Source organism: Delphinapterus leucas, chromosome 1, assembly GCF_059928025.1.
Source record: "Delphinapterus leucas isolate spDelLeu-1000000601 "Yukka" chromosome 1, BTC_Dleu_Yukka2, whole genome shotgun sequence".
Lineage (NCBI taxonomy): Eukaryota > Metazoa > Chordata > Mammalia > Artiodactyla > Monodontidae > Delphinapterus > Delphinapterus leucas.
Genome location: NC_143129.1, coordinates 64,307,621 through 64,335,493, shown reverse-complemented (window position 1 = coordinate 64,335,493; position 27,873 = coordinate 64,307,621). Strand labels below are relative to the sequence as shown.

The following is a 27,873-nucleotide window of genomic DNA, read 5'->3' as shown; positions in this document are numbered from 1 at the left end:
ACCATACTTTAAAATGTTCTCCTAAATTGACAAACATGATATTTTAACTGGGAGGGTGAGGAGTGGAGGGGAGGAGAAGGTGATTAGGAAATCTCATTTATTTGTATTACAGAAAAAATTCCATGGCATTTGTGATTAAATTATTACAAATGTTTACTTAAGGCTAATTAAAGTGCTTTCACAGCATTTTCCAATTATATTAAAACAATAGCAAAGATCAATAAAACTAAAAGCTGGTTCTTTGAGAAGATAAACAAAATTGATAAACTATTAGCCAGGCTCATCAAGAAAAAGAGGGAGAGGACTCAAATCAATAAAATTAGAAGTGAAAAAGGAAAAGTTACAACGGACACCGCAGAAATACAAAGCATCATAAGAGATTACTACAAGCAACACTATACCAATAAAATGGACAACCTGGAAGAACTGGACAAATTCTTAGAAAGGTATAACCTTCCAAGACTGAACCAGGAAGAAATAGAAAATATGAACAGACCAATCCCAAGTAATGAAATTGAAACTGTGATTAAAAATCTTCCAACAAACAAAAGTCCAGGCCCAGATGGATTCACAGGTGAATTCTATCAAACATTTAGAGAAGAGTTAACACCCATCCTTCTCAAACTCCTCCCAAAAATTGCAGAGGAAGGAGCACTCCCAAACTCACTCTGCGAGGCCACCATCACCCTGATACCAAAACCAGACAAAGATACTACAAAAAAAGAAAATTACAGACCAATATCAATGATGAATATAGATGCAAAAATCCTCAACAAAATACTAGCAAACAGAATCCAACAACACATGGAAAGGATCATACACCATGATCAAGTGGGATTAATCCCAGGGATGCAAGGATTCTTCAATATACGCCAATCAATCAATGTGATACATCATATTAACAAACTGAAGAATAAAAACATGATCATCTCAATAGATGGAGAAAAAGCTTTTGACAAAATTCAACACCCATTTATGATAAAAACTCTCCAGAAAGTGGGCATAGAGGGAACCTACCTCAACATAATAAAGGCCAAGTATGACAAACCCACAGCAAACATCATTCTCAATGGTGAAAAGCTGAAAACATTTCCTCTAAGATCAGGAACAAGACAAGGATGTCCACTCTCACCACTCTTATTCAACATAGTTTTGGAAGTCCTAGCTATGGCAATCAGAGAAGAAAAAGAAATAAAAGGAATCCAAATTGGAAAAGAAGAAGTAAAACTGTCACTGTTTGCAGATGACATGATACTATACATAGAGAATCCTAAAGATGCCACCAGAAAACTACTAGAGCTAATCAATGAATTTGGTAAAGTTGCAGGAAACAAAATTAGTGCACATAAATCTCTTGCATTCCTATACACTAACAACGAAATACCAGAAAGAGAAATTAAGGAAACAATCCCATTCACCATTGCAACAAAAAGAATGAACTACCTACGAATAAACCTACCTAAGGACGTAAAAGCCCTGTACTCAGAAAACTATAAGACACTGATTAAAGAAATCAAAGAGGACACAAACAGATGGAGGGATATACCACATTCTTGGATTGGAAGAATCAGTATTTTGAAAATGACTATACTACTCAATGCAATCTACAGATTCAATGCAATCCCTATTAAATTACCAGTGGCATTTTTTAGAGAACTAGAACAAAAAATCTTAAAATTTGTACGGTGACACAAAGGACCCTGAATAGCCAAAGCAGTCTTGAGGGAAAAAAACAGAGCTGGAGGAATCAGACTCCCTGACTTCAGACTATACTACAAAGCTACAGTAATCAAGACAAAATGGTACTGGCACAAAAACAGAAATGTAGATCAATGGAACAGGATAGAAAGCCCAGAGATAAAGCCATGCACCTGTGGTCAACTAATCTATGACAAAGGAGGCAAGGATATACAATGGAGAAAAGACAGTCTCTTCAATACGTGGTGCTGGGAAAACTGGACAGCTACATGGAAAAGAATGAAATTAGAACACTCCCTAACACCATACACAAAAATAAACTCAAAATGGATTAGAGACCTAAATGTAAGACCAGACACTATACAAATCTTAGAGGAAAACAGGAAGAACGCTCTGTGACATAAATCACAGCAAGATCTTTTCTGACCCACCTCCTAGAGTAATGGAAATAAAAACAAAAATAAACAAATGGGACCTAATGAAACTTAAAACTTTTCACACAGCAAAGGAAACTACAAACAAGATGAAAAGACAACCCTCAGAATGGGAGAAAATATTTGCAAACAAATCAACAAAGGATTAATCTCCAAGATATATAAACAGCTCATGCACCTCAATATTAAAAAAACAAACAACCCAATCAAAAAACGGGCAGAAGACCTAAATAGACATGTCTCCAAAGAAGACATACAGATGGCCAAGAGGTACATGAAAAGCTGCTCAACATCACTAATTATTAGAGAAATGCAAATCAAAATTACAATGAGGTATCACCTCACACCAGTCAGAATGGGCATCATCAGAAAATCTACAAACAACAAATGCTAGAGAGGGTGTGGAGAAAAGGGAACCCTCTTGCACTGTTGGTGGGAATGTAAATTGATACAGCCACTATGGAGAACAGTATGGAGGCTCCTTAAAAAACTAAAAATAGAATTACCATATGACCCAGTAATCCCACTACTGGGCATATACCCAGAGAAAACCATATTTCAAAAAGACACATGCACCCCAATGTTCATTGCAGCACTATTTACAATAGCCAGGTCATGGAAGCAACCTAGATACCTGGCGACAGAAGAATAGATAAAGAAGATGTGGTACGTATATACAATGGAATATTACTCAGTCATAAAACGGAATGAAATTGGGTCATTTGTAGAGACGTGGATGAATCTAGAGACTGTCATACAGAGTGAAGTAAGTCAGAAAGAGAAAAACAAATATTGTATATTAACGCATATATGTGAAACCTAGAAAAATGGTACAGATGAACCAGTTTGCAAGGCAGAAATTGAGACACAGATGTAGAGAACAAACTTATGGACACCAAGGGAAGAAAGTGGGGGCAGGGGGTAGGATGAATTGGGATACTGAGATTGACATATATACATTAATATGTATGAAATAGGTAACTAATTTTTTTAAAAAGCCACAATGAAATATCGCCTCATACCTATAAGAATGGCTATTATCAAAAAAACAAAAGATAACATGTGTTGACAAGAATGTGGAAAAATTGGAACCCTTCTACACTATTTGCGGGAATGCAATAGTGCAGCCACTATGGAAAATAGTATGGAGGTGGCTAAGAAATTAAAATTAGAAGTACCATATGACCCAGCCGTCTCACTCCTGGGTATATATCCAAAAGAATTGAAGTCAGCATCACAAGGAGATATCTGCACTGCCATATTCATGGAAGCATTGTTCCCAATAGTCAAGATATGGAAACAACTTAACTGTCCATCAGTGAATAAATGGGTAAAGAATATACAGACAATGAAATATTACTCAACCTTAAAAAAAAAAATCCTGCCATCTGTGACAACATAGATGAATCTGGAGAACATTATGCTAAATGAAATAAGTCACAGAAGGACAAATGCTGCATGATCCCACTTATATGAGGAATCTGAAATAGTCAAGCTCATAGAAGCAGAGAGTAGAATGGTGGTTAGCAGGGACTGCGGGAAGGGGAATGGGGAGTTGTTGTTTGATGAGTATAAAGTTTCAGTTATGCTAGATGAATATGCTCTACAGATCTGCTGTACAGCACAGTGACTATACTTAACAATACTGTATTACACACCAGAAATTTTGTTAAGAGGGCAGATCTCATGTTATGTTCAATGAAAAAAAAGAAGACAATCCCAAAACAAAAACAAAAACACAGAAGACTCTTAAGTACCTGGATTTTTTAGGTATTTTATAATGAGCTCAAAAATGCTTATCAGAATGACAGAGCTCGGCCCTGCCCCCTCCCCCGTTCAGAAAAAAAAAAAAAAAAAAGGAATGACAGAGCTGAGAAAACAAAACTTGATTAGATCACACCATAGCAGTGATTGCAAGCCTCTCCAGAGAGCCTCCAAGAGGCAGTCTGGGAACCACCAAGTAAAGTCTTTCCAGCTTTATACAGGATAAAATGATCCCAGTGGCAAGTATACTACAGAGCTAAGTCAGACCTTTCTCATGTAGGTTAGTAACCCCACACCCTGGGGTCAGCAGCTTGGCAACTGACAAGGGCAGGACTGGCCAGAAAAGAGAGACTGTCCGTGTCTAGGTGGATTATTGAGAACAAGCACATCCTCACAACAGCTCAAGCAGACACAGCCTTTGTGAGATTGAGACACTGCCTGGCCCCTTCCATGCCTGAGCCTCCCCATGTAACAAAATGAAGACATACCAAAGCAGGGTTATAAGAACGGGGTCATTTTAAGTGTTTACAGTTAACCAGCTAATAGTTTTAATGCACACACACAAATATAATGTGGAGGTATATATACAGTATAATATAAATAATATTATATGTCAATATATGTAAAGTGCAAGTGCAAGCAGATGAAGAGGGGCAGGTCCTGATGACCAGTGCAGTGCAGGCTCAGCCACGGGGCATCTGTCCTCACAATTCCAGCAGTACAGTACCCTGCTTAAGTGAATTCAGAGGGGGAATTTACCTCCAAAAAATTACCCTCTGCACTCTAATTCCATTCTAAGCTTTGATGACCACATGTTTTGAGGTTGGAGCAGTGGGGGGCCAGAAATCAGGGGGAGGAGAACTCAACAGAAGAGGCACATGTGACTTTACTGTTGTTTCTGACTTTTCTTACAGGACTCTGTAAGATACCTCCATCTCAAAAATTGATGGCTGAGGCTACGAAAAAGGAGCAGCTCATAGAAAGGTATGAAATATAGCCTGCTACCAATATATTCCATTACAAAAAAAAAAAAGATTTTCAATATAAAAGCCATTCCTAGAGAAGCAATGTGGCAGGATGGAAATAATTGCATTATGAGTCAGAAGAATATGTTTTCAGTCCTAACTCATCCACCAACTAGATTTGTGGTCTTAGATGTGTCCAGTGGAGGGACCAGGTCACTCCACTGAGCCTGGCCCAGGACAGATGGCAATCCTTTGTTCACTTGCCCCCAAAGCCCTGTTCTCTTTGTTCTCCTACTTCTCAGGCTGCTCTTTCTAGGCATTTACAGGTGTCTCCTCTTCCTCACTCCTAAAAAATGGTGGACCCCAGCCTTAATCCTCAGACCTCTTCTCACTTCTATTAACACTACTCCTAGGTGGCCTCACCAGGCCTGTGGCTTTAAACGCCATCATACACTCATGGCTCCCAAACTTGGATCTCTAGCCCAAATCTCTCCTCGGAACTCCAACTCTTTTTTTTTTTTTTTTTGCGGTACACGGGCCGCTCACTGTTGTGGCCTCTCCCGTTGCGGAGCACAGGCTCCAGACGCGCAGGCTCAGCGGCCATGGCTCACGGGCCCAGCCGCTCCGCGGCATGTGGGATCTTCCCGGACCGGGGCACGAATCCGTGTCCCCTGCGTCGGCAGGCGGACTCTCAACCACTGCGCCACCAGGGAAACCCGGAACTCCAACTCTTAATCCAACTCCCTCTAGATAGCTCCACTTAGATATGTAATAGGTGTTTGAAATTTAATATGTCTAAAAACTAACCCTCGACCTTCACCTGCACATGGGCTGCTCTGAGACTTTCCCCTTCTCAGTCAATGGCTACTTATTCCAGTTGAACAGTCAAAAACTTTAGAGTGACCTTTTTTTCCTCTTTTTCTCTCACATCCTCAGCAAATACTGTCAACTCTTACCTTAAAATAAATTCAGAATCCAGACCCTTCTCATGACCCTGGCTGCTACCACCCCAGAACAGGCCACAATCATCTCTCACCAGGACACTTGCTGTCACCTCTTATCTGGTCTCTGTACCTCCCGTCTGCTATTCTACAGTCTAACCTTGACGCTGCACAAGAGTGACCAATGCTAACATTGCTCTTCTGTTGAAAACCCTCTGACTGCTTCCCATTTCACTCCCAGAAACTTCCCTGCAGCTCTGCACCCCTTTAGGCAACCAGCTACCTCTATGCCCTCATTGCCTCCTGTGCTCCCACCTCACCCATACTGCTCCAGTCACTCCAGACAGCTCCCTGCTCTTCCAACATGCCAAGCATAGCCCCCTCAGAACCTTTGCACTTACTGTTCCCTCTGTCTGGAATGTTCTGACCCCACCCCGTACCTGTAGGTTCACTCTGCTCAAATATCACCTCATAAGAGAGAAGCCTTCTCTGAGAACACTGTATAAAATGGCAAACCACTCAGTCTCATCATTGCCTCCTTCCCTTTACCCTCCTTTATATTTCTTCATAATTCCTATTACCACTTGATATATTCTATATCTATTTGGCTGGGGTTTTTTTTCTACAGCCTGATGATTTTCCCTGTTAGAATGTAAGTTCCTTGATAGCAAGGACTTTGTTTTACTCACTGTTGAACTCCCAGCACCTAGGATGGTGCCTGTCATGTGATACACACTTAAGATTGATTGATTAATTGAAGGAAAGAATGAATAATTGAAAGAATGACATTGGCACATCATGAAGGTTTACTAACAACAGAAATAAGTGAGAACAGAGCCTTCATATACACTATACAGTTGACCCTTGAACAACACAGGTTTGAACTGCATGGGTCCACTTACGCGTAGAATTTTTTCAGTATATTGGAAAAATTGGGGGAGGTTTGTGACAATTTGAAAAAACTCACAGATGAATCACAAAGCCCAGAAATACTGAAAAAATGAAGAAAATTTAGGTATATTATGAATGCGCAAAATATATGTAGATACTAGTCTATTTTATTATTTACTACCATCAAATATACAAAAATCTATTTTAAAATTTATCAAAACTTGCACACATAAACACAGACCATGCATGGCACCATTCACAATCAAGAGAAATGTAAATAAATGTAAAGATGCAGTATTAAATCATAACAGCAGAAACTTAACTGTAGTATATACTGTACTACTGCAATAACTTCATAGCCACCTCCTGTTGCTATTGTGATCAGCTCAGGTGTTTCAACTATCAGCTTAATATGTCATGTGATGCTAATCATCTCTGCAAGAGCAGTTCATCTCTCCAGTAAATTTCGTGTCTCAGTAAAAAGTGATCTCTTGCAGTTATCACGTATTTTCCGTCGTGTTTAGTAAGCCTTGAATAATACCACAGGACCCATACAAAAGTGTCACTAGTGATGCTAGAAATGCTCCCAAGGAGGAGAAAAAAGTCATGACATTACAAGAAAAAGTTGATATGTACAATAGATTGAGGTTTGCTAGCTGCAGTTGCCTGTCTTTTCAAGATAAATGAATCCAGCATAAGGACTGTTATTTTAAAAAAGAAAATTTGTGAAGCCATCGCTGTAGCTATGCCAGCAGGCATGAAAACCTTGCACTTTTTGTGAAATACCTTTTAATCTTGTATTGAAAATGCAGCTTTTATATGTGTGCAGAATTACTATAAGGAAGGCATAGTTATAGACTAACATGACTTGAGAAAAAGTGAAGTCATTACACAACAACTTAAAGCAAAAGAAAAGTGAGGAAGATTGTAATGCCAGAGAAGGATGGTTTGATAACTTCAGAAAGAGATTTGTCTTTTAAAATGTCAAGATAGGGACTTCTCTCATGGCGCAGTGGTTAAGAATCCACCTGCCAATGCAGGGGACACGGGTTCAAGCCCTGGTCCGGGAAGATCCCACATGCCATGGAACTACTAAGCCCACGCGCCACAACTACTGAGCCTGTGCTCTAGAGCCCATGAGCCACAACTACTGAGCCCACATGCCACAACTACTGAAGCCTGCGCGCCTAGGGCCTGTGCTCTGCAACAAGAGAAACCACTGCAATGAGAAGCCGCACAGCACAACGAAGAGTAGCCCCCGCTCACCGTTAACTAGAGAAAGCCCATGCGCAGCAACGAAGACCCAATGGAGCCAAAAATTAATTAATTAATTTTTTTTAAATGTCAAGATAATGGGAGGAGCAGCTTCTGCTGACCAAGAGGCAGCAGACAAAGTTCCAAGACACCAAGACAATCATTGAAGAGAAAGGATACCTGCTTGAACAGGTGCTTAATGCAAACAAAAGTGCCCTATTCTAGAGGGGAAAAAAAGGCCACAAAGGACATTTATTAGTCAAGAAGAGAACTAAGCACCAGAATTTAAGGCAGGAAGGCATAGGCTAACTCTACTGTTGTGTTTAAATGCAGTCAGGTTTATGATTAGGACTGCCTTATCTATAAAGCTGCTAACCTCAAGCCTTGAAGGGAAAAGATAAATACCAGCTGCCAGTCTTTTGGGTGTACAACAAGAAGGCCTGGACAATGAGAACCCTTTTTCTGGATTGGTTCCTTCCATGCCTTGTCCCTAAAATCAGGAAGTTCCTTGCCAGTAAGGGACTGTCTTTTAAAGTTCTTTTGATATTGGATAATGCCCCTGGCCACCCAGAACCCATGATTTTAACACAAAGCGCTGAAGTGCTCTATGGAAGGAATTGTCAGTGCTATGGAAGAAAACAGAACATCAGGAAAGTCTGGAAGGATTACACCATTGAAGATGCCATTGTTGTTATAGGAAAAGCCGTGAAAGCCATCAAGCCTGAAACAATAAATTCCTGCTGGAGAAGACTGTGTCCAGATCTTGCGCATGACTTCACAGGATTTATGACAGAGCCAATTAAGAAAATCATGAAAGAGATTGTAGATATGGCAAAAAAAATAAAAATAAAAAGCAGGTGGTGAAGGGTTTCAAGATAAAGATCTTGGAGAAATTCAGGAGCTAATAGAGAGAGGGCTTCCCTGGTGGCACAGTGGTTAAGAATCCACCACCAATGCAGGGGACACTGGTTCGAGCCCTGGTCCAGGAAGGTCCCACATGCTGCAGAGCAACTAAACCCGTCTGCCAGAACTACTGAGCCTCCGCTCTAGAGCTCACGAGCCACAACTACTGAGCCCACGTGCCACAACTACTGAAGCCCGCATACCTAGAGCCCGTGCTCCACAACAAGAGAAGCCACCGTAATGAGAAGCCTACACACCGCAATGAAGAGTAGCCCCCGCTCACCGCAACTAGAGGAAGACCCAACACAGGCAAAAAAAAAAAAAAAGAGCTTAACAGAGGGAATTCCCTGGTCATCCAATGGTTAGGACTCTGTGCTTCCACTGCAGAGGGCAAGGGTTCGATCCCTGGTCTGGGAACTAAGACCCTGCATGTCACGCACAGTGCGACCACACACACACACACACACACACACAAAAGAGCTAATAGAAACCACACCAGAGGAACTAACAGAAGACAACTTGATGGAGATGAGTGCTTCTGAACCAGTGCAAGATGATGAGGAAGAAGACATAGAAGAAGCAGTGCCCGAAAACAAAGTGACATTAGACAATCTGGCAGAAGGGCTCCAATTATTTAAGACTGATTTTGACTTATTTTATAACATGGACCCTTCTATGATACAGGCACTGAAACCAAAGCAAATGATGGAAGAAGAATTGGTACCTTATAGAAACATTTTTAGAGAAATGAAAAAGCAAAAAAGTCAGACAGAAATTACAGTGTGTTTCCATAAAGTCACACTACATGTACCTGCCTCTTCAGCCTCCCCTTCATCTCCTCCACCTCTTCTGCCTCTGCCACCCCCGAGACAGCAGGACCAAGCTTCCTCTTCCTCTGCCTCCTCAGCCCACTCAATGTGGAGATGACGAGGATGAAGACCTTTATGATGGCCCACTTCCCCTTAATGAACAGTAAATGATCATCATGCCCTACCGTCAATAGATTTATCTGTTGTGTTTGTGTGTCTGTCTTCGTGTGAAAATCTAAAAACTGCACGGCAAGAACTGTATGAGAAGTTTTTGTGTCATCATCGTCATCATTGCTTAAGTATTTGTCATGCAGAACATCATGTGTAAGACTTGTACTGAAGTGGGTAGCCCATCCTTACATAGGTATAAAGTGAGTGATATTTACAGTAATATAAAATTAATAATGTGTTAGTTTTCTTACTATTTTCTAACTTTGCTTTCAAAGAATTACATTACTGTACAGTATGCCTCTTTCTCTCATATTTGGAGAAACTGTCTATCAGCCTGTCATCACAGGTAAGTGGGTTTTTTTAATGTAACAATGTTTCCAATACTGTACTATGAATATGACTGTAATGCTGTATACCATAAAAATTTTATAATGATTCATTCATGAGTATATAGGCTAGGGTTCCATGAAATAATCACATTGCTGCTTCTTTTTCATTATCAATGTATGATTCATTATACTTGTAAATAAATATGAATTTCTTTTTCACATTATCTTTTCATTTTTGATGTCTAGTGTTTGGGATACAAACAACATCTGCAGTATTTTGTATCATATAAGACAATATTGATATAGTTACCAATAGACAATTCATCTTATAAACAGATGACATAAACTCATGGTATTGATGAGTACAGTACAGTACTGTAAATATATTTTCTCTTCCTTATGATTTTCTTAATAACATTTTCTTTTCTCTGGCTTACTCACTCTATTATAAGAATACAGTGTAGAAGCATACAACATACAAAATATGTGTTAATCTACTGTTTATGCTGTCAGTATGGCCTCCAGTTAACTACTAATAATTTATTAGTAGTTAAGTCTGAGGAGAATCAAAAGTTTCATGTGGATTTTCAACTACATGGTGGGTTGGTGCCCCTAACTCCCTCGTTGTTCAAGGGTCAACTGTACTTATATCTGTGTCATGTTCAGTACTGCTACACCAATTACGGTCCTCTCAACTCAAAATTAACATCAATAAAAATAATTTAGGTAGCTATATATGTGATGCTTTCTTATCATGTTTATTTATTCAACAAATAAGATATTTGAACTGATCTGATTTTATCCTCCTATCAAATTCAAGAACCTAAAACATTATTTAAATCTCCTCTTCCAATTGCCTCCTTCTACCATCTCCTTTAACAAAATTAATTATGCTCACAAATACCCTATGCAAATAAACTCCTCTTATTTTTTTCTCTTCAACACAGAAAAACATTCCTGACATGGCTTGACTCCAATAGACAGAAACAAAATGGTGGGAGGTGGGGTAACTCATAACTTGAAAATCAAAAGTGATCCATCTTCTTTCCTATCAGGGGTTTGATGAAAGATACCATTGGAGACAAACTTGACTACATTTCCTACATGGATGAACTCGCTGCCTGCATAGGCACGAAGCCCAATGTCCCACTTCTGTTCCTCAAGGATCCCAGACTAGCTTGGGAAGTTTTCTTTGGACCATGTACTCCTTACCAGTATCGCCTAATGGGCCCTGGAAAATGGGATGGAGCCAGAAATGCCATCCTGACCCAGTGGGACAGGACACTGAAACCCTTAAAAACTCGAATAGTTCCCGATTCCTCCAAGCCTGCCTCCATGTCACATTATTTGAAAGCTTGGGGGGCACCTATCCTGCTCGCCTCCCTTCTACTGATCTGTAAATCTTCACTTTTTTTTGAAACTGGTGCCAGAAAAACTATGGGACAGAATTTCTCCTTACTTAATAAGTATTTGGCGAGGATAAATCTGCTTGGTTATGAGGGTTGTACCAAGTCATATTAATTCTATTCCCAAATATCTTGTGTTCTTCACTTCTCCATCATAACTGTTATCATCCAAGGTTAGGTCTAATCATCTCTTATCTGAATTACTGTACTATCTTTCTCTCTAGTCTCAGTATCCCCTTTTTTTTGCCTCCTTTACCTAAGCAATTATTCTAAAATAAAAAATATTGTCATTGTTTCTATCAAGATCCTGGCAGGAATAAGATAGAACTCAAATTAGGTAATTTAATATAAAGATTATGTCAAGTGGTTTGGGCAGAGTGTAGGGAAATCATAAGTAGAATGAAATTCTGCCAGACTAGTAACAATGAGGTGCTTCTACCATCCGTAGGCCTAATGAGGAAAGGGGAGAAAACAATTATGAATGAGAGAGAGAGAGAGATTATGTACAGAGGGCCACCTCTCAAGAACTATGACCTCCAGCTGACCAATGAAGGCAGTCCATGGTGACCCCAAAAGGGAAATTAATTGCCGAATCTTAGGCTCTTCCATCCCGCTGCCCGTGCTCCCCAGTGGCCTAACCCAACCAAAATTTAGAATGCAAGGTTACTGACTATTGTGGATTTAATTGCACACACACCCCCCCCCGCACCAGAAGATATATTCAAGTCGTAACCCCTGGTACCTGTGAATGTGACCTTACTTGGAAGTAGGATCTTTGCAAATGTATATAAGTTAAGATGAGATCATACTGAAGTAGGGTGAGCTAAATCCAATATAAAAAGAGAATCCTTATAAAAAGAGGATAAGACACACAGAGACACAGTCACAGTGGAGAATGCCACGTGAAGACAGGCAGAGATTGGAGTGATGCATCTAAGGATCGCCAAGCAAGCAAACACTGGAAGGTAAGAGAAAGGCACAGATCAGATTCTCCCTCAAAAGCTCCAGAGGGAGCAACCCTGCCAACAATTCCGGACTCCTAGCCTCCAGAACTGTGAAAGAATAAGCCACCCACTCTGTGGTACTTTGCTATGGCAATCCTAGGTTACCAATACACCCACTGATGTGTTAGGAGGTGAGCCTCCGAAGCCACAGAGCAAAGCAAAGATGATGGGGAGTGTATAGGAAAGGGCAACCAGAAAGGATCCAGAGCAGACATGTTGCTTTCCAATGTAAAAATCCTTCAAAGTTTGTCCCTTGATTAGAGATAATAAATTCCTTAGCCTGGAAGAGGAGACTCTTCATGACCTGAGTCCCTTTGCCTAGGTCACCAGAATCCTGTCCTGCAGCTACCCCTCCACTTCAAACCCTGCCATCTAGTACTACCAGACTACGGACTGTGCTGTACCTCCTCACTTTGGCACAAGCTGTTGCCTCTTCCAGCCCCTCGAATCCATACCTGACTGTCTTTCTAGAGAGAGCTTGATCTTCGCCCTCTGTGAAGCCTTCCCTGATTCCCCAAAGCAGAGTTGACTGCCCCTTCGTAATGATTGTGCCTCATGTACTACTCTGTCATTGTTCTGTTCTTACTACAGTATAATTTTCTTTTTGTGTCTGTCTCCTAATGAATGGTGAGTTCTTGAGAGGAACCATGTTCAGGTAAAACACTGCCTGATAAAAAGACTGCAAAATAAATATTTGATGACTGAACAGTGACCTCACTGGCTGACGTTCCTTGTCTCTCCTCTTCTACCCACATTCTTTTCTTCTGCCAACTTGATAAATTACCTCAGATTACCTCAGCTCTGCAAATGAACAAGGACAGTCCACCAACACCATTTCACAGACAGTCTTTGTGGCAATCAGAATAAATACAACTAACTAATCCATAACTGGGAGCCAGGTGTACTGGTTCAAAGTGCTAACTCTAGTATTCAACCTGGATTATAATCCCAGCTCTTCCATTAGCTGTAAGGCCTTGGCCAAATTACTTAGCCTCTCTGAGCCTCAAGTGTCCTCAGCTGGAAAATGAGGAGAAAAGAATAGTATCACCTACCTCAAAAGTAAACATTAAGTTTACTTAACAATATAGCGTGTTACTTACACAGTAAATTGCCTATTAACAGCTGAGGAGTCTGAGGACATTTTTAATTCTCTGAATTAAAGGATTTGAAAATGATTGCCTGTTGCCTAATCAGAGAGTATGGCCTTTGCTCTCTGTGGATTGTCTGGTAGCACTTTCCAACTACGATTACTCTTTTGTCCTTGTGCCCCACCCCCACCCAAACCTTGAGGTGTGCTGCCACCACCATCGCTGCCACTATCACTGCACCACCCTCATGCTTCTCAGATGGACCTTCCAGGATGCAGCAAGAAAATAATAGCAAAGGAAGAATTATTCTCAATCATCAAGAGTGGACCTCCTGTCAGAAGAACCTAGGGGCAAGACAGGAATAAAGACACAGACCTACTACAGCATGGACTTGAGAATATGGGGAGGGGGAAGGGTAAGCTGGGACAAAGTGAGAGAGTGGCATGGACATATATACACTACCAAATGTAAAATAGATAGCTAGTGGGAAGCAGCCTCATAGCACAGGGAGATCAGCTCGGTACTTTGTGTCCACCTAGAGGGGTGGGATAGGGAGGGTGGGAGGGAGGGAGACGCAAGAGGAAGGAGATATGGGGTTATATGTATAACTGATTCACTTTGTTATAAAGCAGAAACTGACACACCACTGTAAAGCAATTATACTCTAATAAAGATGTTAAAAAATAATAATAATAATAAAAAGAGTGGACCTCCTGATATAACTTGTTGATGTGTCTCTAGGTTTTTATTGGCAACAACCCCCAGTCAGAGAAGCACCTAATTCCCAATCTTCAAAACGAGCTAAAGCTGTCCAACAGGAGCAGTGTTGCTGGAGGATGGAGGAAACAGTGCCCACCAAACTGAGAAGGCATCTTGAGACTGAAAAATACGGCAGGTGGCTCCGTATAATCAATGGATCAGTTTATTATGGGGTAACTTACTCACAGGGTGGGATCTGAATCAGGCAGACAACGATCCGGAAGCATTCACAGCTGCACTCCATACCACCAAGGGGCCTTTGGAACAATTTTATAGTTTACCTAGGGTTTGGGGGGGGGGGTACGTGCTTAGATAAGGGACATGCATTCCTAAGCTAAGATTTATGAACAGGTTAACTAGTCTCGTGAGCACCAGAATATGTCAGGGAAGGTTTTCATTATTGTTTGGGGACTAACGGAGCATAGAGGCCACCTGGTCCTAGTGATTATTAAACAATATCTATTAACTACAAAGCCCCTGACAACAGAGAAGTGATTCACTGCACAGTACAGCCCTGGGTAGGGTCAGTGAAAGGACAGGAGAAATTGTAAGGGCCCAAGATGACACCAGTTCTGGCTAACAGCCATACACGTATCATATTTAAGCTATCTATACCCAAGTTCTTGAAGGAGAAAACAAAACTTAGATGTCTTTATTACCTCATTATTTTTAGTGTTGCTATCTTTTTCCATGTAGTGATCTTTAGATGAGAAATCAAACACTCACAGAAGTTAAATTTGCCCTGATTCACACAGCAAGCAGAGGCAGAACAGGGATTTGAACCCACATAGATGTAACACTAAAGCCCAGGCTGCGTCGCTAGTTGCCTTGGAAAGCAACTCCTCTATTTGCCTCTTACCACCTCAGTTTGCTTGTCGACGAAGCCCAAAGCTGGACACCTCCTCCTTCAGGAAGCCTTTGTCTTCCTGCTGTTTTCCTTCCTCTACACCTTGAATATACTTCTAAACACTGTCCCAGTTCTCAAAGAACAAGTGATACCAGGAAAAGGCTACTGCGTAGGAGTCATTTTAACTGGGAATCATATTTTCATGGTAAATAGTTGGGGAAATATCAGGTTTTATCAAGATATCAACTTGAGGGGCTTCCCTGGTGGCACAGTGGTTGGGAATCACCTGCCAATGCAGGGGACACAGGTTTGATCCCTGGTCCGGGAACATCCCACATACCGCAGAGCAACTTAACCTGTGTGCCACAACTACTGAGCCTGCGCTCTAGAGTCCATGAGCCACAACTACTGAGCCCGTGTGCCACAACTACTGAAGCCCGCGTGCCTACAGCCCATGCTCCACAACGAGAAGCCACCGCAATGAGAAGCCCGCGCACCGCAACGAAGAGTAGCCCGCTCTCGCCGCAACTAGAGAAAGTCTGCGCACAGCAACGAAGACCCGACGTAGCCAAAAATAAATAAATAAATTTATAAAAAAGCAAAATATGACAACTTGAGAAATGAAACAGATTATGAAAGTTTTTGCTTTGTCTCTTATTGAACCAAATTTTAATTATAATTGCAACTCTGTACGAATGAGAATTACCTCATTATCTGAAAATTTACATAACAGCAAATAAAACATCCTCCACCTCATATATTCTCACAACAGTGTACATGGAATTTAATTTCAGGAATCCTCAAATCCTGATAGTGGAGATACTGAGATCTGCTTTAAGAAACTCAGCCCAGCTCTAGTCTGACCATTCCCGATCAAGTATTTCTGATCAGATCTCACACACAGGGAAGGAACGACCGATCAAGTGACTGACCTGTTGTGCTGCAGTTCAATGGGAGAGGTTGGAAAATCCAGCTAGGGCTCTGACTTGGGCCTTTAAAATGGTCATGGTTGCAGCTGATGCTGAAACAGTCTCCCTCAGAAGGGGCGGCAAGGAGTCACTCCTCGGTTGAGAGTGAAACACAGGTCCCAAGGATGACTCATAATCCTATAACATTTAGAAATATTATTATTGGGCTTCCGGGAAGATGGCGGAAGAGGGCTTCTGGGAAGATGGCGGAAGGGTAAGACGCGGAGATCACCTTCATCCCCACAGATACACCAGAAATACAGCTACACGTGGAACAACTCCTACAGAACACCTACTGAACGCTGGCAGAAGACCTCAGACCTCCCAAAAGGCAAGAACCCCCCCCACATACCTGGGTAGGGCAAAAGAAAAAAGAAACAACAGAGACAAAAGAATTGGGACGGGACGTGCACCAGTGGGAGGGAGCTGTGAAGGAGAAAAGCTTTCCACACACTAGGAAGCCCCTTCGCGGGCGGAGACTGCGGGTGGCGAAGGGGGAAAGCTTCGGAGCCGCGGAGGAGAGCGCAGCAACAGGGGTGCGGAGGGAAAAGCGGAGAGATTCCCACACACAGGATCACGGCCGACCGGTACTCACCAGCCCAAGAGGCTTGTCTGCTCACCCGCCGGGGCAGGTGGGGCCTGGAGTTGAGGCTCGGGCTTCGGTCGGAGCGCCGGGAGAGGACTGGCGTTGGCGGCGTGAACACAGCCTGCAGGGGGTTAGTGCGCCACGGCTAGCCGGGAAGGAGTCCGGGGAGAAGTCTGGACCTGCCGAAGAGGCAAGAGACTTTTTCTTCCCTCTTTGTTTCCTGGTGCGCGAGGAGAGGGGATTAAAAGCGCTGCTTAAAGGAGCTCCAAAGACGGGCGCGAGCCGCGGTTAAAAACGCGGACTCCAGAGACGGGAATGAGACGCTAAGGCTGCTGCTGCCGCCACCAAGAAGCCTGTGTGCGAGCACAGGTCACTATCCACACCCCGCTTCCGGGGAGCCTGTGCAGCCTGCCACTGCCAGGGTCCCGGGATCCAGGGACAACTTCCCAGGGAGAACGCACGGCGCGCCTCAGGCTGATGCAACGTCACGCCGGCGTCTGCCGCCGCAGGCCCGCCCCGCACTCCGTGCCCCTCCCTCCCCCTGGCCTGAGTGAGCCAGAGCCCCCGAATCAGCGGCTCCTTTAACCCCGTCCTGTCTGAGCGAAGAACAGACGCCCTCCGGTGACCTACACGCAGAGGCGGGGCCACATCCAAAGCTGAGCCCCTGGGAGCTGTGAGAACAAAGAAGAGAAAGGGAACTCTCTCCCAGCAGCCTCAGAAGCAGCGGATTAAAGCTCCACAATCAACTTGATGCACCCTGCATCTGTGGAATACATGAATAGACAAAAAAATCATCTCAAATTGAGGTGGTGGACTTTGAGAGCAAGATATATGATTTTTTTCCCCTTTTCCTCTTCTTGTGAGTGTGTATGTGTATGCTTCTGTGTGAGATTTTGTCTGTATAGCTTTGCTTCCACCATTTGTCCTAGGGTTCTATCCGTCCTTTTTTTTGTTGTTTTTTTTAATTTTTTTTCTTTTAATAGTTATTTTTTATTTTAATAACTTTATTATATTTTATCTTACTTTATTTTATTTTACTTTATCTTCTTCCTTTCTTTTTTCTTCCTTCCCTCCTTCCTTCCTTCCTTCCTCCCTCCCTGTCTCCCTCCCTCCCTCTCTCCTTTCTTTCTTTCTTTCTTTCTACTTCTAATAATTCTTTCTTTCTACATTTTCTCCCTTTTATTCTGAGCCGTGTGCATGAAAGGCTCTTGGTGCTGCAGCCAGAAGTCAGTGCTGTGCCTCTGAGGTGGGAGAGCCAACTTCAGGACACTGGTCCACAAGACACCTCCCAGCTCCACATAATATCAAATGGCGAAAATCTCCCAGAGATCTCCATCTCAACACCAGCACCCAGCTTCACTCAACGCCCAGCAAGCTACAGTGCTGGACACCCTATGCCAAACAACTGGCAAGACAGGAACACAACCCCACCCATTAGCAGAGAGGCTGCCTAAAATCATGATAAGTCCACAGGCACCCCAAAACACACCACCAGACGTGGACCTGCCCACCGGAAAGACAAGATCCAGCCTCATCCACCAGAACACAGGCACTAGTCCCCTCCACCAGGAAGCCTACACAACCCACTGAACCAACCTTAGCCACTGGGGACAGACACCAAAAACAACGGGAACTACGAACCTGCAGCCTACAAAAAGGAGACCCCAAACACAGTAAGATGAGCAAAATGAGAAGACAGAAAAACACACAGCAGATGAAGGAGCAAGATAAAAACCCACCAGACTTAACAAATGAAGAGGAAATAGGCAGTCTACCTGAAAAAGAATTCAGAATAATGATGGTAAAGATGATCCAAAATCTTGGAAATAGAGTAGACAAAATGCAAGAAACATTTAACAAGGACCTAGAAGAACTAAAGATGAAACAAACAATGATGAACAACACAATAAATGAAATTAAAAATACTCTAGATGGCATCAATAGCAGAATAACTGAGGCAGAAGAATGGATAAGTGACCTGGAAGATAAAATAGTGGAAATAACTACTGCAGTGCAGAATAATGAAAAAAGAATGAAAAGAACTGAGGACAGTCTCAGAGACCTCTGGGACAACATTAAATGCACCAACATTCGAATTATAGGGGTTTGAGAAAAAGAAAGGGACTGAGAAAATATTTGAAGAGACTATAGTTGAAAACTTCCCTAATATGGGAAAGGAAATAGTTAATCAAGTCCAGGAAGCACAGAGAGTCCCATACAGGATAAATCCAAGGAGAAATACGGCAAGACACATATTAATCAAACTGTCAAAAATTAAATACAAAGAAAACATATTAAAAGCAGCAAGGGAAAAACAACAAATAACACACAAGGGAATCCCCATAAGGTTAACAGCTGATCTTTCAGCAGAAACTCTGCAAGGCAGAAGGGACTGGCAGGACATATTTAAAGTGATGAAGGAGAAAAACCTGCCACCAAGATTACTCTACCCAGCAAGGATTTCATTCAGATTTGATGGAGAAATTAAAACCTTTACAGACAAGCAAAAGCTGAGAGAGTTCAGCACCACCAAGCCAGCTTTAAAACAACTGCTAAAGGAACTTCTCTAGGCAAGAAACACAAGAGAAGGAAAACACCTACAATAACGAACCCAAAACAATTAAGAAAAGGGGAATAGGAACATACATATCGATAATTACCTTAAATGTAAATGGACAAAATGCTCCCACCAAAAGACACAGATGGGCTGAATGGATACAAAAACAAGACCCATATATTTGCTGTCTACAAGAGACCCACTTCAGAGCTACAGACACATACAGACTGAAAGTAAGGGGATGGAAAAAGATATTTCATGCAAATGAAAACCAAAAGAAAGCTGGAGTAGCAATTCTCATATCAGACAAAATAGACTTTAAAATAAAGACTATTAGAAGAGACAAAGAAGGACACTACATAATGATCAAGGGATCGATCCAAGAAGAAGATATAAAATTGTAAATAATTATGCACCCAACATAGGAGCACCTCAATACATGAGGCAAATACTAACAGCCATAAAAGGGGAAATCGACAGTAACACATTCATAGTAGGGGACTTTAACACCCCACGTTCACCAATGGACAGATCATCCAAAATGAAAATAAGGAAACACAAGCTTTAAATGATACATTAAACAAGATGGACTTAATTGATATTTATAGGACATTCCATCCAAAAACAACAGAATACAGATTTTTCTCAAGTGCTCATGGAACAATCTCGAGGATAGATCATATCTTGGGTCACAAATCAAGCCTTGGTAAATTTAAGAAAATTGAAATTGTATCAGGTATCTTTTCTGACCACAACACTATGAGACTAGATATCAATTACAGGAAAAACTGTAAAAAATACAAACACATGGAGGCTAAACAATACACTACTTAATAACGAAGTGATCACTGAAGAAATCAAAGAGGAAATTAAAAAATACCTAGAAACAAATGACAGTGGAGACATGACGACCCAAAACCTATGGTATGCAGCAAAAGCAGTTCTAAGAGGGAAGTTTATAGCAATACAATCCTACCTTAAGAAACAGGAAACATCTCGAATAAACAACCTAACCTCTCACCTAAAGCAATTAGAGAAAGAAGAACAAGAAAACCCCAAAGTTAGCAGAAGGAAAGAAATCATAAAAATCAGATCAGAAATAAATGAAAAAGAAATGAATAAAAGAATAAAATATCTAGGAATAAAGCTACCTAAGCTATATTCCTAGATATTTATATATATATATGTATATATATATGTGTATATATATATATATATATAGTGTCTGAGTCCTAGTAGGTGATTAGTGCATACATCACCTTCCCCTTCTCCCAAGGGGATGCTGGCAAATGTCTAAAGAAAGTGTAGTGTTTGTAGATTCTCACAGTATAAACACCCCCACCATGGTGATTTCAACCCATCAACCTGGACACAGAATTGGAAATATACATCCACTTGCCCCTCATATCCCTGTTCTCCACCTCTATAATTCCTCCTCCTCTTTCATAGCTCAACTGAAACACCTGTTCATCAGGGGAGATGCCCTGTTCCCCAGGTTAGGTCAAGTCTCCTATTATTTTTTCTTATAGTATTGTGTGCCTTTGCTTCAGAACCCTTCTCACAATTTGTAATTACACATTTATAACCATTAGTTAATTAACCTTTATCACATCCATTAGAGTGTAAGTGCCGGAAAGACAGAGACCATATCTGTTTTGGCCTCCATTATTTCCCCAGCACCTAGCTCAAATCTGGTACAAAATAAGGGTTCAATAAATACATGTTGAATTAATCAAGCAACCAAACAACTGAAGATGGATAGGAGGATGGATGGATAGATGGATGGATGGAACTGAATTTTTGTCCCTCATCCAAATTGTACATAGTTACTTCCCCTCTAATTGGTGCTCAGCCCTCCTCTGAATGCTTTTGCACAAAGTTTCTCAAATCAGTCCTCTCCAGAAGTAAAGCATTGTTTGATGGTTAGAGAGACGCAGTACGGGTGCAAACTTCCTGAATGGTAGTCATCTGACTACCTGACACCTCTGTAATTGAGACAGTTCTCCAGAGTCCACTTTGGAACTTGAGTCCACATCCAATTTCCTTCTCTTCTGCATATGTTTCTGTAAAAAGAAAAAATTAATAAATAGAAACCTCAATTAAGTAGAGTTGGGAAACCAGGAAGGGGAGCTCTCTTGCCCTTAGCAGAGCCCAACAGGAAGAAGAAAGACTCCTCTTCTTTCCTGGTAAGGACTCAGCCAATGAAAAGCCATGGACTCTTTTTTTAATATCGCCCTCCCAGCTTCCTTTTCCCCACTATAAAAGTGTTCTCCTTCCCTTGCCATGTGGAGACTTTCATATGGCTCGCCATGGTTGCAGACCCGGAATTGCCATTTTCTGCTGACCCCAATAAACTCATCTTTCCTGGAGAAATATCTAGCAGTCTGTTTGCTTTACGTCAACATTTCTTACCACTACTCATACGTAATGCCTTCTATCCAAGTTCCAGATTAAGATCAACATTTACTCAGCTTGACTCTTCCAGAGAATTTTCATTCATAACTAGAAGTATTTTTTCATTTTCAGAATTATCTTCTCCACTATTCAAAGGCAGCTTGGTTAAACTAAGTAGACTATCCCTCAAGAAAAGAAATATCCATTCTGAAGTATCTTCTAGTATGTTGTATAAAAAATAAGTCTTATTAAAACTTCTGGTTAAACATGGCATATAGAACATGTGATTATTTTTATTTCGTCTCTTTAAAACAACAGTAAAGGGGGAAAAAAGACAACAACAGATGGGCAATGTCATCACATTTTCAATAGATAAAAAGCATATGGAAGGTAAGTAACTGGCTAACAGTAGAGAAAGTTTACAGCCTAAATTAACATAGACATAAATATCATAAAAGGCCACAGAACCTTAGGAAAGCTCAGGATCTAGAGGCATCCAGCATGGCAAAGGGCAGGGATGGGGCAAGTAGATAAAACCAGGAGAGTTAAAGTCTCCATTCTGAAGGATGAGCCCCAGATCCCTTCTCCCTGCCCTGCATCCAGGCATAAGAGTGGCACTTCTCTGGAAAATCTGAATGGCTCTAGAGAAAAATTTCTGGATTCTAACTTTTAGGGGACCCCAGCAAAAAAAGTGGAGAGCCTAAAATCCCAGCTGATTACATCATGATCAATCCCACTGGCAGAAAAGTCCTGCACAAACACACAAAGTCACAAATCAACAGTTTGGTACTGTGCTCTGAAATGTGAACAAAAAGACAAGGGTCAACATATGTTTCAGGAAATCATCTCATACAGAAGGCAGGGACCAAAACAAACACAGAAGAAAAGAAGTTGAAGGAATAAAAATAATGCGTGAATTAACATCCAAAGAATTATAATTCAGGAAATTCAGGGAATTAACGTCAAAAGAATTATAATCCAGTGGTTAGGATTCGGTGCTCTCACTGCTGAGGGCGTGGGTTCAATCCCTGGTCAGGGAACTAATATCCCGCAAGCTGCATGGCACAGCCAAAAACAAACAGACAAACAAAAAAAGAATTATAATTCATGTCCTCTGAGAGAAAAAAGATAGTGTTGGGCCCATAAAACAAGAACAGAATATTATTGTAAGAGGAGCAATAGAACAAGAAGGAGCTTGTAGAAATCAAAAAAAAAAATGAATAGAAGATAAAGTTCAGGAATTCTCACAGAAAGTGGGACCAAAAAATAAAATGATGGACAATACCAAAGCAAAGAAAATTTAAGGACCCATCTAGGAAATTTAACATCTGAATAACAGGACTTTCAGAAGAAGAGATTAAGCATGATAAAATTATTGTAGGGAAGCAAAATTTGCCACCCCAAAATGTACCTCTTTGGCATGAGGATTATTTTTAAGAAACAGAAGTCTCAGGAAGTCTTTCTTTTTACCTCCCCCTTAGTTGCATAAAGAATAGATAAAGGGTCTGTTCCTGGAATAGTGCTATTACCAGAGAAGTCTACAAAAAATATGGGCTAGGTGTGCTGGGGGAGACTTGGCAGGACCTAGAGATCAGAGGCCACTCTGTGTCCCATTGTCTCTGTATGGCCCAGCAAACACCTGTTTTCCAAACATTTTCTTTTCCATCTCCATGTGAATTGCCCTCCTCCCCTTTAAAGTCCCAAACTACTACCCCAATATCCTGTTTAGTCTTCAGCTGAAGATGGTATTTAATGTGAGGGCTTCGGCCATTTTGGTGAGTTACTCAGTTTTTCTGGGTCTCTCCCATGTATATGTTATTAAATTTTTGTTTGATTTTCTTCTGTTAATCTGTCTCATGTCAGTTTAATACTCAGAGCAGCCATGAGAACCTAAAGGACTAGAGGAAATCCACGCCCCCCTCCGCCAACTGAAGACTCAGTGGAAATGCCCACTGAGCATGCAGCACAATGAATGAAAAAAGCCTCAAAGTGAGGCATGGTGGAGTTGTTTTAGACACATGAGGTTTGAGCAGCTGTTACAAATACCAGGGAAAATATCACATAAATAGTTCAATACAGGAGTCCACAGCTCAGGGGAGAAGTCAGGGTTGTGATGAAAATTGGAATGCATTAGCTTGTAAAAAGTATTTGAAGCCAAAACATTGAATAAAATAACCTACGGAGAGTTAAATAGAAGAGGAGAGAAGGGGGACTTCCCTGGTGGCACAGTGGTTGAGAATCCACTGGCCAGTGGAGGGGACACGGGTTCAATCCCTGGTCCAGGAAGATCCCACATGCCGTGGAGCAACTAAGCCCTTGAGCCACAACTACTGAGCCTGCGCTCTAGAGCCCATGTCCCACAACTACTGAAGCCCGTGTGTGAGCACGTGCTCTACAACAAGAGAAGCCACCGCAATGAGAAGCCCGCGCACCGCACCAAAGAGTAGCCTCCCGCTCACCGCAACTAGAGAAAGCCCGCGCGCAGCCAAAAGTTAATTAATTTGTTTATCTATTAATTTTTAAAAAGAAAGAGAAAAAGGAGAGAGGGGAAAAGGAGAAACAGAAAAGAGAGAAGGGAAGAGACTAGGGCTCAGAGCAGAGTCCAGCAGAGGAGATAAATGCTATGTCTCAGGGAACCGGAGAAAAGAGTACTTCAGAAGGTGAGCAAGATCAACTGTATCAAAGGCAACCAGGATGGAGGAAAATAGGAGTACATAGGAGATTTGATTGTTGGATTTACTGAGTTGGAGAGCACAAGTGACCTTAGTTAGAACTGCACACCTTTTAGCAGCATTAATTTTTTCAAGGAGTATAGTGGGATAGAGAAAAATGTGGGATATTAATAATTTAAGTGCCAAATAATGTAAAACACTGTTTTAGTGTTAAAATAAATGTGGACAATTTATGGAACAGAATACAGTATTTGCATTATTTTTTGAGATAAATCAGGGGACTTCAAAGAAATTGGGCCATGTGAGGGCTTTGCTGCCATATGTTCCTTCTCTCCCAAACCTCACAGAAGTATTTTGCTCAGTGCCCAGGGCTGCCCAGACTTAGTAATATTAAAGTATTAATATTATACTTTGGTGGGAAACTTTGAGAAGTCCCACCCAAAACATGAATACATTAACAAAGAGCTCCCCCTTGTGACTCAATTTTTAGAGAAGCCTTCAAAAGCCACACTACTATATTTAAAATAGATAACCAACAAGGACCTACTGTATAGCACAGGGAATGCTGCTCAATATTCTGCAATAACCTAAATGGGAAAAGAATTTGAGAATGAATAGATACATATATATTTATAACTGAATCATTTGCCGTACACCTGAAACTAACACAACATTGTTAATCAACTATGCTCCAATATAAAATAAAAATTCAAAAAAAAAGAAAAGAAAAGAATATTTGGGGTGAAATATTAAAAAGTCACATCTTTGGAAAAAAAAAAAAAAAGCCACCCTTCGGGAGACAAGATTGATAGACAAGCCAGAGCACATTTGGTGAATCCTCATGCAACATTGACGGATCCAACTCACATACTGCTAATCTTGGGCAGCCTCCTGTCACTGTAGACTGTATTAATGTCTGCTAAATATTTGAGGAAATTTTCCCGTAGAGCTTTCTGAGAAGTCATTTACTATGTTTACATTCAATTAAATTAATCGTATGCCTGTTTTTCAGTGGGGGTCACAACAATGAAGGGATTGGACTAGATCAGTGGTTTTTAACTTCGCTGTTATCTACTTCAGGGGATCAAAGATAATTGAGTGGGAGGAAAAAACTAAAGCATGGCTTCTCCTCAACCCAACCCACACTGCTGCTTTTTATCATTATTTTTTAACATCTTTATTGGAGTATAATTGCTTTACAATGGTGTGTTAGTTTCAGCTGTATAACAAAGTGAATCAGTTATACATATACATATGTTCCCATATCTCTTCCCTATTGCATCTCCCTCCCTCCCACCCTCTCTATCCCACCCCTCTAGGTGGTCACAAAGCCCCAAGCTCATCTCCCTGTGCTATGCGGCTGCTTCCCACTACCTATCTATTTTACGTTTGGTAGTGTATATATATCCATGCCACTCTCTCACTTTGTCACAGCTTACCCTTCCACCTCCCCATATCCTCAAGTCCATTCTCTAGTAGGTCTGTGTCTTTATTTCTGTCTTACCCCTAGGTTCTTCATGACAATTTTTTTTCCCCCTTAGGTTCCATATATATGTGTTAGCATACAGTATTTGTCTTTCTCTTTCTGACTTACTACACTCTATATGACAGACTCTAGGTCCATCCACCTCACTACAAATAACTCAATTTCATTTCTTTTTATGGCTGAGTAATATTCCATTGTATATATGTGCCACATCTTCTTTATCCATTCATCTGATGATGGACACTTAGGTTGCTTCCATCTCCTGGCTATTGTAAATAGAGCTGCAATGAACATTTTGGTACATGACTCTTTTTGAATTATGGTTTTCTCAGGGTATATGCCCAGTAGTGGGATTGCTCGGTCATATGGTAGTTCTATTTGTAGTTTTTTAAGGAACCTCCATACTGTTCTCCATAGTGGCTGTACCAATTCACATTCCCACCAGCAGTGCAAGAGGGTTCCCTTTTCTCCACACGCTGTCTAGCATTTATTGTTTCTAGATTTTTTGATGATGGCCATTCTGACTGGTGTGAGATGATGTCTCATTGTAGTTTTGATATGCATTTCTCTAATGATTATTGATGTTGAGCATTCATTCATTTGTTTGCTGGCAGTCTGTATATCTTCTTTGGAGAAATGTCTATTTATGTCTTGTGCCCATTTTTGGTTTGGGTTGTTCGTTTTTTTGTTATTGAGCTGCATGAGCTGCTTATAAATTTTGGAGATTAATCCTTTGTCAGCTGCTTCATTTGCAAATATTTTCTCCCATTCTGAGGGTTGTCTTTTGGTCTTGTTTATGGTTGACTTTGCTGTGCAAAAGCTTTGAAGTTTCATTAGGTCCCATTTGTTGATTTTTGTTTTTATTTCCATTTCTCTAGGAGGTGGGTCAAAAAGGATCTTGCTGTGATTTATGTCATCGAGTGTTCTGCCTATGTTTTCCTCTAAGAGTTTGATAGTTTCTGGCCTTACATTTAGGTCTTTAATCCATTTTGAGCTTATTTTTGTGTATGGTGTTAGGGAGTGTTCTAATCTCATACTTTTACATGTACCTGTCCAGTTTTCCCAGTACCACTTATTGAAGAGGCTGTCCTTTCTCCACTGTACATTCCTGCCTCCTTTATCAAAGATAAGGTGACCATATGTGCATGGGTTTATCTCTGGGCTTTCTATCCTGTTCCATTGACCTATATTTCTGTGTTTGTACCAGTACCATACTGTATTGATTACTGTAGCTTTGTAGTATAGTCTGAAGTCAGGGAGCCTGATTCCTTCAGCTCCATTTTTCATTCTCAAGTTTGCTTTGGCTATTCGGGGTCTTTTGTGTTTCCATACAAATTGTGAAATTTTTTGTTCTAGTTCTGTGAAAAATGCCAGTGGTAATTTGATAGGGATTGCATTGAATCTGTAGATTGCTTTGGGTAGTAGAGTCATTTTCACAATGTTGATTCTTCCAATCCAAGAACATGGTATATCTCTCCATCTATTTGTATTATCTTTAATTTCTTTCATCAGTGCCTTATAATTTTCTGCATACAGGTCTTTTGTCTCCTTAGGTAGGTTTATTCCTAGATATTTTATTCTTTTTGTTGCAATGGTAAATGGGAGTGTTTTCTTGAATTCACTTTCAGATTTTTCATCATTAGTGTATAGGAATGCCAGAGATTTCTGTGCATTAATTTTGTATCCCGCAAGTTTACCAAATTCATTGATTACTTCTAGTAGTTTTCTGGTAGCATCTTTAGGTTTCTCTATGTATAGTATCATGTCATCTGAAAACAGTGCCAGCTTTACTTCTTCTTTTCCGATTTGGATTCCTTTTATTTCCTTTTCTTCTCTGAATGCTGTGGCTAAAACTTCCAAAACTATGTTGAATAAGAGTGGTGAGAGTGGGCAACCTTGTCTTGCTCCTGATCTTAGTAGAAATGGTTTCAGTTTTTCACCATTGAG

General features: G+C 41.0%; 1 protein-coding gene across 1 annotated transcript in view; it reads left to right on the top strand.

The window, feature by feature from the left end:
• The window catches only part of FMO4 (flavin containing dimethylaniline monoxygenase 4), a 33,990-nt gene extending 20,704 nt beyond the window's left edge, over positions 1-13,286 (top strand). The window contains 3 exon segments of the mRNA XM_022560066.3: positions 4,811-4,880; positions 11,215-11,569; positions 11,571-13,286. Of these exon segments, the coding sequence (XP_022415774.2) occupies positions 4,811-4,880; positions 11,215-11,569; positions 11,571-11,642 (497 nt within the window). The 3' untranslated portion in view covers positions 11,643-13,286.
• Positions 13,287-27,873: the final 14,587 nt, after the last annotated feature.